This window comes from Poecilia latipinna, unplaced genomic scaffold, assembly GCF_001443285.1.
Source record: "Poecilia latipinna isolate Pla-1442-1.1 unplaced genomic scaffold, P_latipinna-1.0 Scaffold308, whole genome shotgun sequence".
Taxonomy (NCBI): domain Eukaryota; kingdom Metazoa; phylum Chordata; class Actinopteri; order Cyprinodontiformes; family Poeciliidae; genus Poecilia; species Poecilia latipinna.
Window position 1 is genome coordinate 678,602 of NW_015112924.1, and position 17,892 is coordinate 696,493.

The 17,892-nt window shown below is 38.7% G+C and overlaps 2 protein-coding genes across 2 annotated transcripts in view; one reads left to right on the forward strand and one right to left on the reverse strand.

Moving 5' to 3' along the window:
* The window catches only part of yrdc (yrdC N(6)-threonylcarbamoyltransferase domain containing), a 7,235-nt gene extending 5,586 nt beyond the window's left edge, over nucleotides 1-1,649 (forward strand). The window contains exons 5-6 of the mRNA XM_015034682.1: nucleotides 114-244; nucleotides 1,276-1,649. Of these exons, the coding sequence (XP_014890168.1) occupies nucleotides 114-244; nucleotides 1,276-1,345 (201 nt within the window). The 3' untranslated portion in view covers nucleotides 1,346-1,649. The remainder of the gene's footprint in view (nucleotides 1-113; nucleotides 245-1,275) is intronic.
* A 1,070-nt stretch (nucleotides 1,650-2,719) lies between these two features.
* Nucleotides 2,720-16,161, reverse strand: LOC106948819 (glycoprotein endo-alpha-1,2-mannosidase-like protein). The gene is made up of 4 exons (XM_015034681.1): nucleotides 15,074-16,161; nucleotides 12,714-12,823; nucleotides 6,812-6,888; nucleotides 2,720-5,581 (listed from the first exon to the last, which is right to left on the reverse strand). Exons 1-4 carry the CDS (start codon nucleotides 15,585-15,587, stop codon nucleotides 4,945-4,947), a joined length of 1,338 nt encoding a protein of 445 aa, XP_014890167.1. The 5' UTR covers nucleotides 15,588-16,161; the 3' UTR covers nucleotides 2,720-4,944.
* Between the last annotated feature and the right edge of the window lie 1,731 nt (nucleotides 16,162-17,892).

Sequence of the window (17,892 nt, forward strand, 5' to 3'; positions counted from 1 at the left end):
AAGGGGGAGGACATTTAAGTTTAAAAAAAATGTTTTTTTTTTTTTTTTTTTTTTTTTTTTTTGAAGCATGTGCAGCATTTTGTAAGCTGAATATGGCTGTTTCCCTGTTAAAGGAGTTCCAGGAGCTCTGGTCAAAACTGGCTGTGGTGGTGGATGGAGGACCAATAGGAGACGAGACCCGGCAAGGGTCAACTGTGATTGATCTGTCGGTATCTGGTAAATACAAAGTCATCAGACCAGGCTGGTAAGTTTTTGTTTTTACTTTTTTTTTTTTTTTTTTTTTGATAAGGTATTGTTGTTGGAAGTTTTGTTCACTACTACCACATTCTCTGTCACATTTGTCACATTTATTAGCACCCTTAATATTTGCTTCCTTTTACCAAGTGCTCCTTACTCCACTAACATTTAGCCCATCACAGACCTAACACATATACAGTCAGAAGTCAGGGAAGCAGAAGCGATGATCTGCAGAGATTGAATGAAGCGAAATGGTCAACTTCAATGTTGAAAGTACAATATTGACAACAGGGATAATAATAATTGTGCCATTGTTGATTACAACTTATTTATAAAAAAAAAAAATTCTGTAAATGAATATACTCAAATTATTATTATTATTATTTTTTTTATTTTATTTTTTTTTAACCATTTCACCAGTGTGAGATGATGCTACTCTTGAATTTAAGACTTTCTATGCATTTTTCCTAGGGGTACCAATAAATGTCTTGAGCAATAATTAGTAGTACTAGAAATAAGTAGGAATTCTGCTCTATTATTTTAGGTAATAGCTGCAGTGATAATTTCTGGATTTCCAAACACATCACCCTTTCTTCAGATTAATTCAGATTGATAGAGTGTGATCTAATGCTCTAAAACAGGTGTTTAAAGTTTTAAACTAAGCAAACTGGCTTCAGATGTGTGGATTTTACAGAGGAGCTCATATCACTTTCTCATAAAAATTCACTACGACATTGTTACAATGTACTCAGTAAAAACCTGCTGCAAATATGAATTTCAATTAAAGTTAAGGACATACTTTAATCAGCTGTTTGACATTAATTAGTCTGATAAAACACAACCTCAGCTTACTACAGGCTCCCCACAAATGCCTGCCAGCTTGGATTAAATACCGCAGAGTCAGCTCGTCACATTGTGTTTATTTTTGCCTCTCTGACTCTGAGCTCCGTCGCCGTGCCCCTCTCCTAAAACCTCCCACGCTCCCTCTGAAGTGGACTTGGTGTGTTAAATGACAAATGACCCTAATTCTGTTTTCAGTGCCCTTTCTGCCACGCTTGACGTGTTGGAGCACAAATACGGACTGTCAGAGAACTCAAAGGAGGAATGACCTTTAGACCCTACGCACTCCAAACGCACGCTAATACGCACAACCGGTTCTGACCCGAAGAAACTCAGGAAAGTAAGAATATGAGAGCTGGACATTCCCATGGAAAACAAAAAATGTAGGAAAAACCTGAGTCTGTCATCGCAGATGGTGGCTCTCTTCTCAAACTGAGAGTTGCTTTTTCTTTTTGCATTTTATTTTTTTGTTTGTTTTTTGCTTAACCACTGATCATGATGTGGTGTAGAGGTTCAACATGTCTCGGTTTAGTTTATTCAGGAATTCAATAAATTAAGTAAGCTGAATCTTCTGTAATATTTTTTTCCTTAAATCTCTTCATGTTATGAAAGTTTTTACTGTGTGCCTAAATTATCCTTTGTAGCACAGTGAAAGGATTAGACTTCAATAAGTTGTGTTTCATTGTCACTCAGCCACAGATATTTTACACCTGACAGATTCAAATTCGCTCTGTTGTTATTAATTTTAATCATCTATTAGATGCTGTTCCAATTTCTCTTTTTCCATTTATCTACTTTCATCCTATATTGGACCTGGGTTTTTTTTGGATCATAATTTCATAATCTGTTTAATATATTACGATAATAAAAGTTTTTTTTTTTTTTTTTTTTTACTTTTAACTGTGTATTAAAAACTTTGTACGCCTTTAAAATTATTTTTGCAAACATTTTAAAGATCAAGTACGTATTTCTCCACCAATGTTCATGGACAATAAAATCACATGACGTATGGATTTCCACTGCAGGGTTTCACAAAAAAAAAAAAATTATTCCGGCGTTGTTTACATTTTTGTTAACATCAAAAGAAACAAGCAGGATTATTAATTTTGATTTCCGAAAGGTTAAAGTATTTTGTGGCAAAGTTAAACTCCTACGACAGACGGTGAGCCTGACGTGAACAGTGATGACTATGATCGTCTTTCTAACTTTTAATTGTTATAAATTTGTTCATATTCCAGTTCTGAATTTTCCATCTAATTACTTTTTGTGCATATATTTATTCCTAAAATTTTTTGAATTTTGCTTGAATGTAGTCGTAGTTCATACCAGCTTAACCAACCTAAAGCTTAAATTAAAACATGACACGTAACTATACCATGTTCTTCAAGCAATCACCTGATATCTTTGGATACTTTGTGTGAGTGACATAACACAAAAATCCAGCTACTGTTGTTCTGTTGTTTCAAAGTATCCGTGTTCATCCTGGTATTTAATGAGATCGTTCCTGTTATAAAATGTTTGAGAGCCAATAATTTGCTTTATGCCAAGTATTTGCCAATTATCTTTTTATTGATGACTAATAAATTGCTCGAAAATCAGTATTTAGAAATTGACTATTTCATACATTGACGGTAATGTGGTCAATGTGTTGAGAGGAATTTTATTCCAGAGGGATTTTTAGGACAGAGTTTAGTGTCTCAACCGTAAACAGCCAATCCTTCTGGAGTGTATGAGTTAAAAACATGTAAACTAAAAGTATGAAAGACCTTTAGACAACCTGGAGGTACATTACTCATGAGTAGTTTAAAAGTTCACAAGAAGGTGTTACATAGAACATCAGTTGTAGATGCTCTCCTTGTGGAAATCAGTCAACAATACACTAAAAAGCCAAACTAAAGTTAACCCAAACAGCTGATTCAGAAAGATTCACTTTAACACATAACAAAGTCCTTTTTTTTTTCATTTGCAACAAAACCTTTAACACCAATAAGCTACTAAATCTCCTTTTGCTAAGTAAAAGGCACTGTTAGTGTTGTGCATCTTTTTCTTTTCTTGAATAGAAGAAAAAAAAATATTTATAGACGTTTTGGTGAAATCACACCTTAACTGAGCTTTACTTACCTGAGGAACAATTAAATTACCCTTTGTGATGAATGAAGTGTTTTTGAATTTGAATTTGAATTGAACTGATGACGATATTCTTGTGTTATGTCACCTCCCATCCAGGTTGATTAGTGTCACTGTCTGCATTCAGCAGGAAATGCTGATCAATTCACCTAATTAGCTGTTTTGGTGGAAAAGACAGCCATCAGGTAAATGCAGGGCAGCAGGTCCCTCTGCTAGCAGAAGAATAAAAACCAGAAGTGATGTGGTATCGAGGCGAATTACCTCTCAGTCGTAATACATGAGTGGTGAATAGATTTGTATGTTGGGCCTGTCTTTGACTTGCTACCAGTGCATTGTATTTCTTTTACTGTCACGGCAGAGATGATCTGCAATAATTAAAACATTTCTTTCATACATGCACACTAATATTAGAAAAACGTTTTTAGTAGCCATCGACATTCTCTTGGCATAACTGTGGTGGAGTGTTTCACCACTTTTCTTGGCAGAATTAGAGTTTATTTAATGTGATTGGTTTCCTGGCACAAAGTCAACACTTCGGGTTTTTTTAACAACACTGAGGTCCTTGTTGAAATGGCTACTCCCTGATCTTAACGTCAGCCTGCTTTGTGCCATCCAATACAGGTTTTTAAGTGTGTTCAGGATCATTTACCCTGTTGGGATACCGCATTATGTCCAAGTTTCAATCTTCTATCTGTTAAATTGAGGTGAAATTCAAGAATTTGAAAGAAGTCCTTCTCTTTCATTTTTCTATGCGTCTCTGGAAGTAAAACCCACACCATGATGATGTCACCCCTCAACACTTTGTACAGTGTTCAAATGTTGGCCATTAGCCTCATACTGACTCATGTGAGCCAGAAATTCTATCACGTGTTTGATAAAATATGAATAATTTGTATTGTACTCGACATTCTCAATTTAAAGAAGATTTCTAATTATCAGTGAAAATCTCCTCCTAAAACTTTTTTTTTTTTTTTAATGCCAATTTACTTTAATCAACTGTGCTGTCCGGCCCAATTTGTACCATTCTTCAGTCGCGGTTCAGAGCAGCACATAATTTTTCAGGCCACACTTTGTGCTCACTTGGACTAGGCTCAAAAGCCAGATCAGTGTCAGGAAACCAACCAATTTAAATAATTTCTGCCACAGGTTAAGTGACCTTCCTGATGCCTACTTGAAGCACATAATGGAGATGCTATGGGATAATATCTGTAACTGTGCATTTGATCCTTTGTGGATTGACATAAACCAAAGCTTGTGAATCTCATTCTTGTTTTTTTTTTTTTTTTTTTTTGATGTTTTTTGTTGTATGGTTATTCCACATAAAGGCTAAGAATGCACTTAGTTTTAAGTTTTCACCAGTTTAATATATAAGTGTGATTTGTTTTCTATTTTATTTTGTAGTAAATGTTCAACTCCACACCTTAGTCTAAGAGAAGTGATACAAATCAAGTCATGCAGAAACAAAAAAAATAATCTCAGCCAACTAATTTAAAATCCTTTTAGTGACGAAGAGAAGAACTGTATACTGTACAGATAGACTTCACATTTTGTTTTTGGTTAAGAGGCGTGGGAACAAATCAGACAGGCCCATTTCAGAGTCCTGGACTATTAAGTATTCAGCAAAAAATTTCTCACGGTGTTTTCCCAAAAGACCCGGAACGCCGTGTCATAGTCGGAAAAAAGAGCATTTGTTGCCACTTTGATCACTCTGATACTGTGGAGCTTTATTCTGTTTAAAGCTCACATCAGCCACTGCTGCTTCTCTTTATTGAACTGCTCGGCCCAGCGGCGGGTCAGTTCCAGATAATGTTCAGGTCCGTGCGGCTGATAGTCCAAGTACACACGGGTCACGGTTTTCTTAGGCATGGCCCTCTCTATCTGCGTCCCTTCGTGCCATTCGTTAAAAGACGTGATGGTGACGATCTCCGGCCTCACGTTGAGTGCCGCCTGCAGAGCCGTCTCGTAGTAGCGGCCGTTCACCCTGTTGCGAGTGTTGTGGTTGTTCCACGGTCGGATGCTGGTGTCGATGTAACCGGGTCCGACGCTGGGGATGAAAAGGAGGTTGTTCCCGTCACAGAAGGCCTTAATGGCCTTCCAGTTCTGGTGGGAGGAGCCAAAGGAGAAGCCATTGGAGGCGAAGTAAGTGTACATGCCGTCGAAGCCACCTGCCAGGATGTCATGCTTGTGACGCTCCTCAACAATCAGAGCGATGAACATGGAGTCATATGGGGAGCCGCGCACACTGTGGGAGCCGGTGGGAGTCAAAAATTCAGACCAGGACTCTGGTGGAGTCAGATAGGAGTCATAGATGTAGAAGAGAGGAAGACTCTTCCCTGTGCTGGAGGTGAACTTGTAGAAGGCCCCATGATCACCGTACCTTCAGAGAAGAGGATTTATTTCAGTAATTTAATTCAAAAAGTCAAACATTACACACAAAGTGATACATTTCAAGCGTTTCTGTTGCAGTTTACAGCGACTAAAAGCCCTATGGTCAGTTAGAATATTACATAGGATTACAAATGATTTTTCTAAATGTCAGCCTACTGTAAAATACGTCGATGTTTTTACTGCACACTCAATGCCAAGTCTGCGCTCTGTTTGCATGAATTACTGCAACAGTGTGGTAAGTCATCAAACTGGCTGTGCTGAGGTTTATTTAATAGTAACCGTCAGTTTGTCAGCATTGTTGGCTCTGCTGTCTCATCTTCCTGTTGAATACTCCATTCTCTGTGGATTTTGGGTAAAGTCATTTTGTGGGCAAATCAAGCAAGATTATGGCCATTTAACTAGATATTGGTACATATGGCATTGTGGAAAGGTGCAAAATCCTTTTACCCATGTATTGATTTCATCTGTTTGAGGTGCTTCTTGAAGCACGTGGAACACGCTTTGTGATTCTCCACAATTTTTGAAAGGGTTTTCCTTCATTCTCCTCAAAAGGCTTTGATTATCCCTCTTTCATGTGCACCTCATCTTTTTCTCACACCTTCTGCTTCCACTCAACTTTCCTACAGTTTGCTTACGTACAGAATTCTGTGAATTGCTAACTTCTTCAGCAATTATCTTTTGAGGCTTGAAGTCAATAAATATCTGCTGAGCAACTTTTCATCAGTTGTCTTCCTCGTGCTGATAAAATGTGGTGAATCTTTGGCTTGCTTTTACTTTAATGCAAAGAGCTATATTGCCAGTTGATAAAAATGTCTGGGGTCATTTGAAACATTAATGTTCGCCATCAATGACAGATTAGTAAAGATTACTTTACAGTTTATTTGCCAGCAAATGAAAGGTGTACATGTTTTACCTGACACATCCTCACCAACTTTGGTCAAATATGTAAGAGTTTGGTTTAAGTTGGAGGCTTTGAATTAAGTGTGTATTTCATGCATACTTTTCTTTATGCCCTCTTTGATACTAAAAGATTGAAAAGAAAACTGCTTTCATATCAAGAACCCATTTATAAGTCATGAACCTGGCCTTATATAATCTAGAAAAGCAACCTAAAAGTCTTTCTATGTTTTGACCCTTGTTCCCTCAGCTATGCATGCAAACCTAATGGATTTCTGTTTGAGTTGGGTCAGTGATGAAGCGCAGCCAGACAAGCGCCTACCTGTCAATTATGTACTTGATGTTGTCGTGCAAAGTCTGGTCATTTCTTCCTCTGTAGGGTTGGATCTGAAATGCGACCTGAAAAAAAAAAAAACACACACACACAAGAGAATACATATTGCGTTTTAACTCGTATCACAGTTCAAACTTTTGTCAATATCTAAGTGATCCTCCCTGAGCTGACAGCTAACCTTTTTGAGCGTAGGCTTAAAAGCAATGTATTACTGAGGTCAAGCAGAAATAACACAGTAAAAGGCTTTTAAAGTCAAATTTTATTGCATGTAATCAGACTTAGAAATCCTTTTACCACTGCTTATTCTTCAAAACAAAGTTACAATTTTGCCCCAAGTTAAAAGAAGCATAAAGAACATTCGCTTCATGTTGCCTTGTAGCATATCATGGCATTTTTGTGACAATGATTCCAAAAAGAAAATAACTATTAACTGAACTCCTGCGCTTTCATGTACCCAACAATGTACTGTATAATATGTTTTTTTTTTATCCTGTGCAGAACCCCCTGTGGAAGCCTCTGAGACACTCCAGTGTTTTAAGAGAAACATCAATTTTCAGTTGACGGCAAAGTAAAAAGCTGCAATATTACAAGAGAACCGGAATGGCGTGTACACAAAAGGTGCTAAAGCTGAATATTTTAAAAGGAGTGAAAACTCAGTGAGTTTGATGATGCATAATTCAGATTGAAACACCACTTTAAAAGCAGTGAAAACCCACAGAGAACAGTGCGAGGAGAAAAATGGCCTTTTAAAATGACAGCAGTGACTAAAGGGATGCCACGAAGGGAGCTCAGTGAGGAAGCCGGGCTCAGCCTTAAGTACCGTGGAGCGTGTTGTACATCATCGGTGTTATATCAGATGTAATCTTTGCTGGATTTTGAAGCACATCACTGTTGTTTGGCACAGTGGGAGTCTGTGTTACAGATATGGAGCGCTTCTGGAAACCACTGTCAACATGACATTCATCATAAGTCTACTAAGAAGCTAAGCGGATGTTTGCACAGTGCCTTACAAAAGTACCTTTCACACAAAAGCCAGTTTCGAAGCCGCTTTACAAAAACAAAAAAAAATATGGAAGGTGTGATGCTTATTTACATTCAGTCTATTTACTCTGACACCCCTAAAGAAAACCCAGTCACTTAATTTGTAGAGTCCACCTGTATTCCATTTAGTCCCAGTATAGATCCATCTGTGAAGAAATATAAAGCATGGTTCGTTTTAAAACACACAAAAGCATCTCATCTAAAAAAGGAAATCATTTGGGCCAACTTGTCAAGACATGGCCGTATTGTGGAAAAAAAAAAAGAAGCAGAATTTGACATAAAGCTAACACTTTCCAGTAAAAAAAATAATAATAATATTAACACAGATAATCAAACATAGCGTAATGGTCCAAGTCCTCATTGCTTCTTTTGAACCTGATATATTTGTGGTCATTATTGGAGCCATGAATTCTGTTAATCCTGAAGGACAATGTCTAGCCATTACTTTGTGACCTTAATCTCAAGTGTATTTAGGTCATGTAGCAAAGCAATGATCCAAAGCACACCAGCAAGTTCCGTCTGAGTGAATCTAAAGGGAACAAACCAAAGGTTGCCTTGAAAAAGTCTGGATGAGATGGGTCAGAATACCCCATAGCCATGTAGAAGACTCTTTGCCAGTTATCCTGCATGCTTGATAGCAGTTTGTTGCTTTCAGGGGCAAATTACTATTTTCAAACTGGGCCAGCTTTGTTTTGATAGCCTTTTTCCTCTTAATGAAAAAGTCATCATTTAAACACTGCATTACTGTCCGTGCTTAACTATTAATATTTGTTTGTTGATCTGACTCGTGTTCGTTTGACACAAGAGAAATCTGCAAGATATTTGCTTCCATAGAAATGTTAACTTACAGAGAGCGTTCAGCCAGCATTAATTAGAGAAGCAGCCAAGAGCACTGGAGTAAAGCTGGAGGAACTGCACTGAACTGAGAATATTGTTCTTCAAAGTATTGACTTATGGAGGAAAATGTACAGAACCAAAATGCATGTCCGAGTTTTCAGACATTTACACTTTGTGTCGGAATATCATATAAAATACGAAACATAGAAATGATATGAAATTTGCTGTTGTACTGTGACAAAAATGGCGTGTCAGTACTTTTGTAGACCCTATGAATGGTCTGTCAGGATTCTGTGGAAGGCTTTATGGGCGACAAAACTGTTGCTTTGATTTCGCTGTAACTGTAGACCTTAGGACGTATAAATCATAGCTTTGAATCTAAGTTTATGAAGCCATAACTTTCTGGACTTTGTGAGCCTTTCGTGTGAACCTCTTCTGAGAAGCTGAGGATATAAAGCCACATGATTATCACCCAAAGGGGAGACACAAATCTGTTTCTCTGCAGCTCAGAGTAGACCCGCCACAGTACTAATTTCCCCAAATACTGCCCAATAAATCTCCTGTAAATTTTAAGTAAATGAGTTCAAGCATTATTATACTTCATAAACACTGACAGCACGACCCTGGAACAACGACAGCCTGATTTATGCTGAGCAGGGAGGAACTTAATGCCATCTCATGCAGAGAGCACAAAGGGAGGGATTAGGACAAACACAAACACAAAGCTCCAGATCTTTGCAATAATTAGATGAATTTCAACTACGCTTAGGACATTTCTGTAATTGAGAGTGCCACTTTCTTTTGTGGTCACACCCCGTGGACAGACAACAACCACAAAGGGTCACACAAGAAAAAAAAATGCTGTCATCCAGAGATAGAAATAAAACAGTCTGTCTGATCACAGAGCACCCATGGGCCGTATTCCCCTGTGCACTTGACATGGCCTACTTACGAGACAGAACTTTTCCAGCCCCTCAGGGTGCAGATTGTTCAGAGGCACAAACTGACTCATGGGACCTTTGATGCTCACTTCCCCTCTGCTCGTTTCCTCCCCGCACCCAGCTCCCAGGACACCCCACCACCGCAAACCCTGTCCCCACCAAACCACCCCCATGCACTCCCTTGGGCAGAGGGACTATTTCAGCACCGGTTCAAGCTGAGGTCGAGAATCAGCAGCAGCGGCGGCGGTTGTGCTTTTGAGCTTTCCAACTCTGCTGTGCACAACACGCAAGCTGTGTGTGGGAGCTGCCGAAAATACCTTTCACCTTATATAATGAAAACTCCATTGGTTTCTTTTGTAACATTACCTAAAGATAGGTGAAGGTATTTTTTTTTCTTTTTAGGTGTGTAGTGTGGGATTGCTGGAATGATTGATGTCGGGTGTACAGAAGTTTTTCTTTTTCTTTTTTTTCCCAGCAAGATTTTATTACAAGCCAGAGAGCAATGCAAAGTTGTCCCTTCAAGTCGTCAGTGCCCGGCCATTTGTCGATATTTAGTTTCAAATAGAAGTTTACATCCACTCGTCATCTGCATTAATATCCTATCCTAAGATTTATTTTAGATGTTCTTCTGGAAGGTGGAATGAATATACATGATTTTTTTTTTTAAAGTATTAGGTGCATATGTTTTAATTTATCTTTAGATTTGATTTTCTCTGCTCTATAAATCAAAACATTCATCCTGAAACTTATGAAGTGTTGCATTTGTCCTCCTCACTTGTCTTTTTTTTTCTTTGAGCCCAGAAAAAAAGGTTCAGTCCAGCATTCTGCACTTTGCACTCTGAAAATCTAAGACTGCACAAAAGGAAGCAGTCCTAAAATAAATGTTGCTCTCTGCAGAAAGAGTGAAAGAAGCTTGGTAGGAGGATGCTTAGAAAAACTGCACTAAGATTTTTTATTTTTTATTTTTATTCACAGGCTCAGGAGAAGAAATCTCCTAATTCAATAATGATGCTGACATGTTGAAGAATGAAAATGCTTTGCAGCATGTCACTTACTGTTTTCCACATGCATTCAGTGAAAATGCCACACTGACCAGAGCAGAGCTGACAGCAAACCGTGGTGATAAACCCTATCTGTTAGCTTTGTTCCTGACAGCATTATGTGTGAAACCCTCACAAGCCCACTGTTGCATGTCTATTCTGGTAGTTCTTGTCTTGTCTCTCCGGAGATACTTTATTTATTTGCCTCCAGCCAGATAACTGAAGACATAAATGTGATATAAAATCTGACAGTCTAGCCTGAGCCCATTGCTTCTCTCTAGAGCTCTTCACAGAGAGGACTCTTATTTGTGCTGGAAAATGAACTATCAGGGTGTTCATGTAAGGACGTGAACTCTGTCATTTTCATGGATTGCATCACCGTCATGCATCTTCATAATTACGTCACCATGTTGTAAAAACTATTTGTTTTTTGATATTCAAGTAGTAAAGATTTTCTTCATGACAAGACTATTTTGACAGTGGTCTAAAAGGGATACATTTGCAATCAAAGATCATCACATTAAGGAAGTCTGCAAATGCACACTTCCTTGCAAAGTGTCTGTACCTTTTTATATCACATCCTGCAATGTTTAAACTATAGGCTTTGTTAGATTTTTTTTTATATTACAACAGCACAGTCTCTCTTTTCCCTCCATGAATCTGCTCTCAAAGATTTCCTTACATTAACTTTGTACCCCTACACATCAATGTTTATCTGTGAATATTCAATACTCTAACCAAAAGCAGGCAGCTAAAATAGAGCAGGACTATTTCATTTTTTTCTGACATCTGAAAATAAAGGTGGTAATGTTTGATTGTGCCTATGTGTCTTTCTATTTAGTCCACGTAAAGGTCTTGTTTCAACTTTATTTTTCTGGGATACATAAGTCAAATAGCTGGATGACATAAAAAAAAAATGTCATAAAAACAACATCTTTATGTGTAAGTTCAGGAGGGAGGACATCAGAGTAAAACAGCTCCAGCCTTTCAGGAATCGTTGACGTCTAATAATGTTCTTAGCGTCACTTTGAAGTACGAGAAACTCTTTCCTGCATCAATTTGAATATGGCATTTCAAATCTTATGTAAGAATTTCTGTGCGATTGAAAACAACTCCCACCCTCATTTTCACAGCTCTACCAACTGGAGTTTATCACCTACAGCTCCACTCAGATACAGTTTGCAGCTGTTCACAGGTTGCTAATGGTTCATAAACCTGGTTTCCAATTATGAGTCTTCACATTTGGCGTACTGCGTGTGGGAACAAATACATTAGTTTATTTGTCAGAGACAGTGCGCATTATTAACGAGTACAGTATTTTAAAATGACAGGAAGGTAGGAATGACATGCTTTCATCTATGTCCATATCAATTACTAATATAAAAATAAAGTGCAATAATTAGAAACATACTTTAAAAGTTCATTTGTTTGCTTTTATTTTTTCCTCCTGTTCTTGTGCTAACAAACTGATGAAGTGAAGGAGAAGGAAAAGCAGTTATATGACTACCATTTTAATATTTGATCAAGTCCAGCAAAACATTATCTTGTACATTATATATTATCTGAACCAGTGCTTCATTGTTCTTACTACCAGTGTAGTTTTTCTAGAAACTAATTAGTTTTATCTTTAAAAATGACATTTTTGCATCAGCGTTACCATATTTTCTAACAGATTTGGGGTTCATCGTTTCTGTGTCAGAGGTAAAGAGCAAATTAAAACGTGAACAGAAGCAGAAATAGGCTTATTTTTGCTGTTCAGTGGGGATCCGCATGGTTAAAGGTTAAGCCTGATGGAAAACCTTCAGCTGCATTAATGATGAAATATGACCTTGTCCACCAGCAGGTGTCGACTTTAAATAGCACAGTCAATAGAGAAATTAAACCTTCACTCTTGCAATAACAAATATGATATACACAGTGAAAAATATAGAAGAATGCCATGTTTTACAGCACATTGCTCCTCTCAGAGCTTTTCTTCCACCAGTTTTCAGCACTTTTTCCGCTCTCACAAAATGTGCTGATGCACTTTACCTTCAGGCTGTGTCTGTATGCAGCATCCAGCACAGCTGGCACCAAATCCTCAGCGGGTTCCCCGTTGTCGTCAGCGAGGCCGGGAGGATACCAAGACAGCACCAGAACCCCTGGAAACACGGAGATGATTCAGGCTGGAAATCTGTCTCTGCTTCCGTCTTCATGTTTTCATCCTGCTCATCAAGTAGTCATGGTATTTATATTTACTCATCTGCGTTTCTCATCTAAGCCTGTCATGTCGTGTTTAGGAGGAAATCTCTCAGCACACTTAGGCGCTTTGACAGCTCATGCATTTAAAAGCAGAAAGCAGAAACCTCCATTGATGCTGGCAGAAAAAGGGACTTAGCAGAGCCTTGCAAAAGTATTCATCGCTCTTCAAATTTTCCAGATTTTTTTTCCATGTACAGCCATATCACACTCATATTCGATGACTTAAAATATTACTGAAAAGATCCTTTATGTTCCTTTGCTTCATTCACTCAGTGAAACACATTAATTAAACAGATCAGATCAAGAAGAATAGAAATCAGAGAGAAGCAGCAAAGAGGCTGAATGGTAACTCTGGAGGAGCTGCAGAGAACCTCAGCTCAGGTTGGAGAATCTTGCTGAGCAACTATTAGTCATGAAAAAATATATATGGAAGAAAACCATAGTCAAAAGAGAAAGTATTCTTAATCATTTTAGAAAAAACACAACAATGCACATCAATCTGCAAAAAAAGGTGGCAAAAAAAAGAAAAGTTTTGTGTCACTATGGCCTATAAATGCCCCAATACAATACAAATTGAAGTTCTAATATGAAAAATGGAAGGTACTTTATAGCTACTACATTGGTCACTGGCATTAAACAGGAACTGGCACATGAGGCATTCAAATAAAAATCCATTAAAATGATTACAGTACAACACTCTCTCATATGTATGTGTATAAACAATGTGGCTATTTCTATTCATTTTCACTGTCGACATTGATGTGGCAGAATATCATTTATCAGCTCAAGCGGAAGTGTTAATAGTTTGACTTGTTATGTTTCTAATTAATTGGGCTGTTTTAACTAAGCATTAGCAGCCAGCCCTCCACTGGTCCATCTGTTAAAGTGATGAGCTTTCAGAGGATTGCATGGCGGGCTCATCAGTCCGGATGGTGTACAATAACCCAGTGAGCTGCGGGACAGAAACATCGGGGCCTGTCACGTGTCGTCTAACACACGAGTCTGTTACTTGACACCCTGCAGCAGACCTCAGATGTCTTTTGGAGTCGCAGGAGCTTTTGGAAAGGCAACAGCATGTACGCATTTATAATTTATGACACTTTTCAAGAAGTACTTGAAGTTCACAACACTGGAGACACTGGATCTGGCTGATAATTTAATACTTTGTATCATTTTACTGCTGATGGAGTCTTTTTATTTTACTTTTTCAAGCAAGGCTGTTTACAGTGCCTTGTAAAAACATGTAGGGTTTGGACTTCACATTTTGGCACTGTGCAACCACAAACTTCAAGACGTTTTACTGGGATTTATTGTGACAGACAAAAATATACAATGTTGTGATGTTGAAAAAAATGATCCAAGTGTTCTTCTTTGTGTTTAGAGCTTCATATCTTTTAGGGTTTGTCTCATTGTATCTCTGGTTGTTAGTTTAAAATGGTTCCCCTGTTTGAAGATGAATTTCTGCCTTATCATTTTTGAAGTCTGCAGAATATCCCTGTTTTTTTTTTATTTTTTTATTTTTTTTATCTTCTCACCAACTCTGACTGCTTTGCTCTGCTGAAGAAAAGCCTCCTACCACCTTGCTGGAGTCAAACTGTTATGAGATTTCAAAAGTATGATGAGACTTGGTCTTATCTGATTGGGTCAGAGGAAAAAAACGGAGCTGCAGCATTTTGTTCCAGCTGTGAGCGATTTGAGATTTTCAAAGTTTGGCCATTAGTTTTATAACCAAACCCTCATTTATATCTGACCTTTCTGGTCTCTTTTATGTTCCTTGTAATCATGTTGACTCCTTAATGTTTTCTACCAAACCTCTGACGTCTTTATAGAATCTGAAGTCTGTATCTATTTATGATGATAACTACTCACAGATATATCCAATTTACTGTCAGGTATGTCTAAAAAATAAAATCCCAATAAAATACACTGAGGTTTTTGGATTGTAACATGGCGAAAATAGTGAAGCAGTAAAGACGTGAACACTTTTGCTCTTTATTGTAAATGCATGAGAGCAATAAGCGCAGGAACAGATCGACTGAGAGTTTGCGGAGCTGTCCGGTCTGTTTGTGGTGCTGAAACTGTTCAGCGTTCTATCAGATTTGTAAAGAGAAACTCCAAAACAAACCAGGGAGCATCACGGAGCTGCATACCTGCCGCGGAGGCTCCGATCTGCTCCATGTGGGACTCCAACACGTCCGGATCCCGGGAGCTGTACGAATTCAGCTCCGGGTAGAAACTGGAGGCGATGTCCTCGGGCGGCATGTGTTTTCCTCTCGGGTAGCTGGATGCGACCTTGGGGTCCCAGTGGGGGACCAGGATGTGGTCCCAGTGGATGTATTTCCCGTCCATATGAGGGCTGCCGTACCAAGTGTAGTAAAAGATGTGAACATCGTAGAATATTGTCCCCTCTGGACCGGAGTTGGACAGAACCGGTTTTGTGTTTCCCCCTTGCGGGCGGGCTTGGACTGGGGACGCGGTGGCTTCCCGGGACATCCTCCCTCCTAAGATCGGCAGGAGCTCCAAGCCAGGAGCCAGATCCGAGAATCCGTCAGTAGGCTTCAGGGTCCTCAGTCCCATCAGAGATCCGAAAATGAAGAGGGTGAAAAGAAACAGGGCAACGCAAGCCTTCCTCCGCAGCCGTGCCATCGTCGGTAAGGGTTGCATGGGATGAAAACGGCGCGAATAAACCAGTTTCCAGATGAAGCACAACTAAGATTCTGCAAACAACTCTCTGTGAGTGTCCCGACAGGATTTCAGCTGAACTATGCATGGCTGCAGTCCGATCGCAGCCGACAGCCTGGCGCATTTGTTTGGGAGGTATTTAACTTTATTTTGCTCCCCTCGTCTCTCATTTTGCTAATCTGCATCAGAAACGTAAGAATAATAACGAGAAGACTAAATCGACCTTCAAAAACAGACAGCGCTCATGCTTCCTCTGGCTCTGAGCGCCAGCAGCAGCGGTTCGGTTCGCCTAACATCCAACACATGACCGGTGTCCCACAGCAGCAGTGATGCTCCACAGTGTCGGCGTTTGAAAGCCTCTGTGGTTGGCTGCTTTTTGTTTACAGTTTCTATTTTGGACGCCAAAGGGGCGGGGCCTGGCTCGTCATACTTTTTTTAATCCTGAGCCTCCTACATGCCGCACGCCCAGGACATCGCATCAGCATTCAAAGACGAGAAGGAAACAAAACAGGAGAGCATAAAGGTTTAAAAGTATATGTAGTTGTTGGCAAAAGTGGATTTTTGTGTCACACTTTTTTTTTTTTTTGTAAAATTAAATAAGTTTTACAGTGTTAAAACTTTAGGCATTTCCTCATACTGTCATCTAGTGGTAATTTCATGGAACAGGCGCCCCTATTAGGGTACCCCATGTACCACTTTAGGGTACTGGGGGTACCCTAACGTGTTTAAATGTATTAGTCATTGTTATAAAAAAATAATAATAATAAGCAGAGATGGAATATGCTTATTTAAGTCATATGCAAATTAGCAGCTCGGTAGCATTTTAAAAGAAGCCTTTTTCCTCATCTTTTCATTGGATAATCACCTAAACTGTGAAAGTAATATTACAATATTGTCATGATAATTATGGTAGATGTGTGATGGAGAATGGATAATGTAAAGATGATATTTGTTTTTGTATTCTGCTGGGATATTTGGTGATTGAAAGTAGTTGGAAGGATCCCAAAATGAATGTAATTTAGGGCGCATTCAGTAATGGACTGGATCTATTGTGTGTGTATGTGTGTGTGTGTGTGTGTGTGTGTGTGTGGGAGAGAGAGAGAGAGAGAGAGAGAGAGAGAGAGAGAGAGAGAGTTTGTTTTGTTCAAAAGCAGATTTTTTTTTTTCCTGACTGAGACGACAGATTTTTTATTCAAATGAAAACGTTCCCGGAGAGGTATTGCATAGGTAACAGCAAGGCTTAAGAGTGTATAAAGTGATGTAACAAAGTGGTTCCTTTCTGTCTGCTGGCTCAGATTCAGCTGTGTCGTCCAGAAAGCCTTGGATCGTGGCCAAGACATTAGACAGCACTTTAGAGGAACTGACCCCCACAGTACGTCAGCCTACAACGGGCTGACATACTGATATGCTATTAAATCATTTTTTCTTATCCAATAAGTGCTTTAGAATAAATAAAACCTCTGTGGAGGCTTTAATTTGTCACTGAATCCATCATTTAATTTCACTGGTTTCTCAGACAATAAGAAATAAAAATGTTGTAGTTAGAAATGATGGCACATGGGCATATAAAGTCATTTCCAAAGTATAGTTGTGTATAATTATTGCTCATGTTGTTGAAACGGTTAGGAAACAAATAGGATGTTTGAGCTTTTGGGTTACTAATAACAAAAGGTGCCTAGAAGAAAGTTGTTGAAAGAAATCAATTACAAATCTGATTCGAATCTGCTAGAATCGATGTAGAGGACTTGGTAATCATACGAAACAAGATGCTTTGGAGAGATTATTCAAAAAATGAACTTTCTGCCCTGTGTGAGCAAAAATTAGCACTTGACAACACACTAAACATACCGCCCCTATGACAAAGCTCAGTAAATGGCAAATACTGGAAGAAAACTTGTTAGAGGTTGCAAGACTTGAATCTCATGAGGAGGAGGCTCACCTTCCAGTGGGACAACCAGCAGCAGTTTTTTATACAGGCAGTATGGTTCTTCACCCAGAGCACAACTGCATTAGGGGCAGAACAAACAGTCAAAGAAATAAAAAAGAAAAGAAAAAAGAAAAGGGTAACACTGAACAAATTTTTATATACTTACTGACAGATCATTCAAAGAGGACATGTGTTTTGTACAGTGTAAACACTGTAAGCTAAAGATGAAGTTGGGATCTGAATCATACTGAACTAAAGGAGGCTTTCACAGTTTTTTTTTTTTTTTACAATTCAGGATTCAGTGTGATTACTCAGTCAAAATCTACAACATGGTTTGGGATGGACAAATTCCTTTAATCT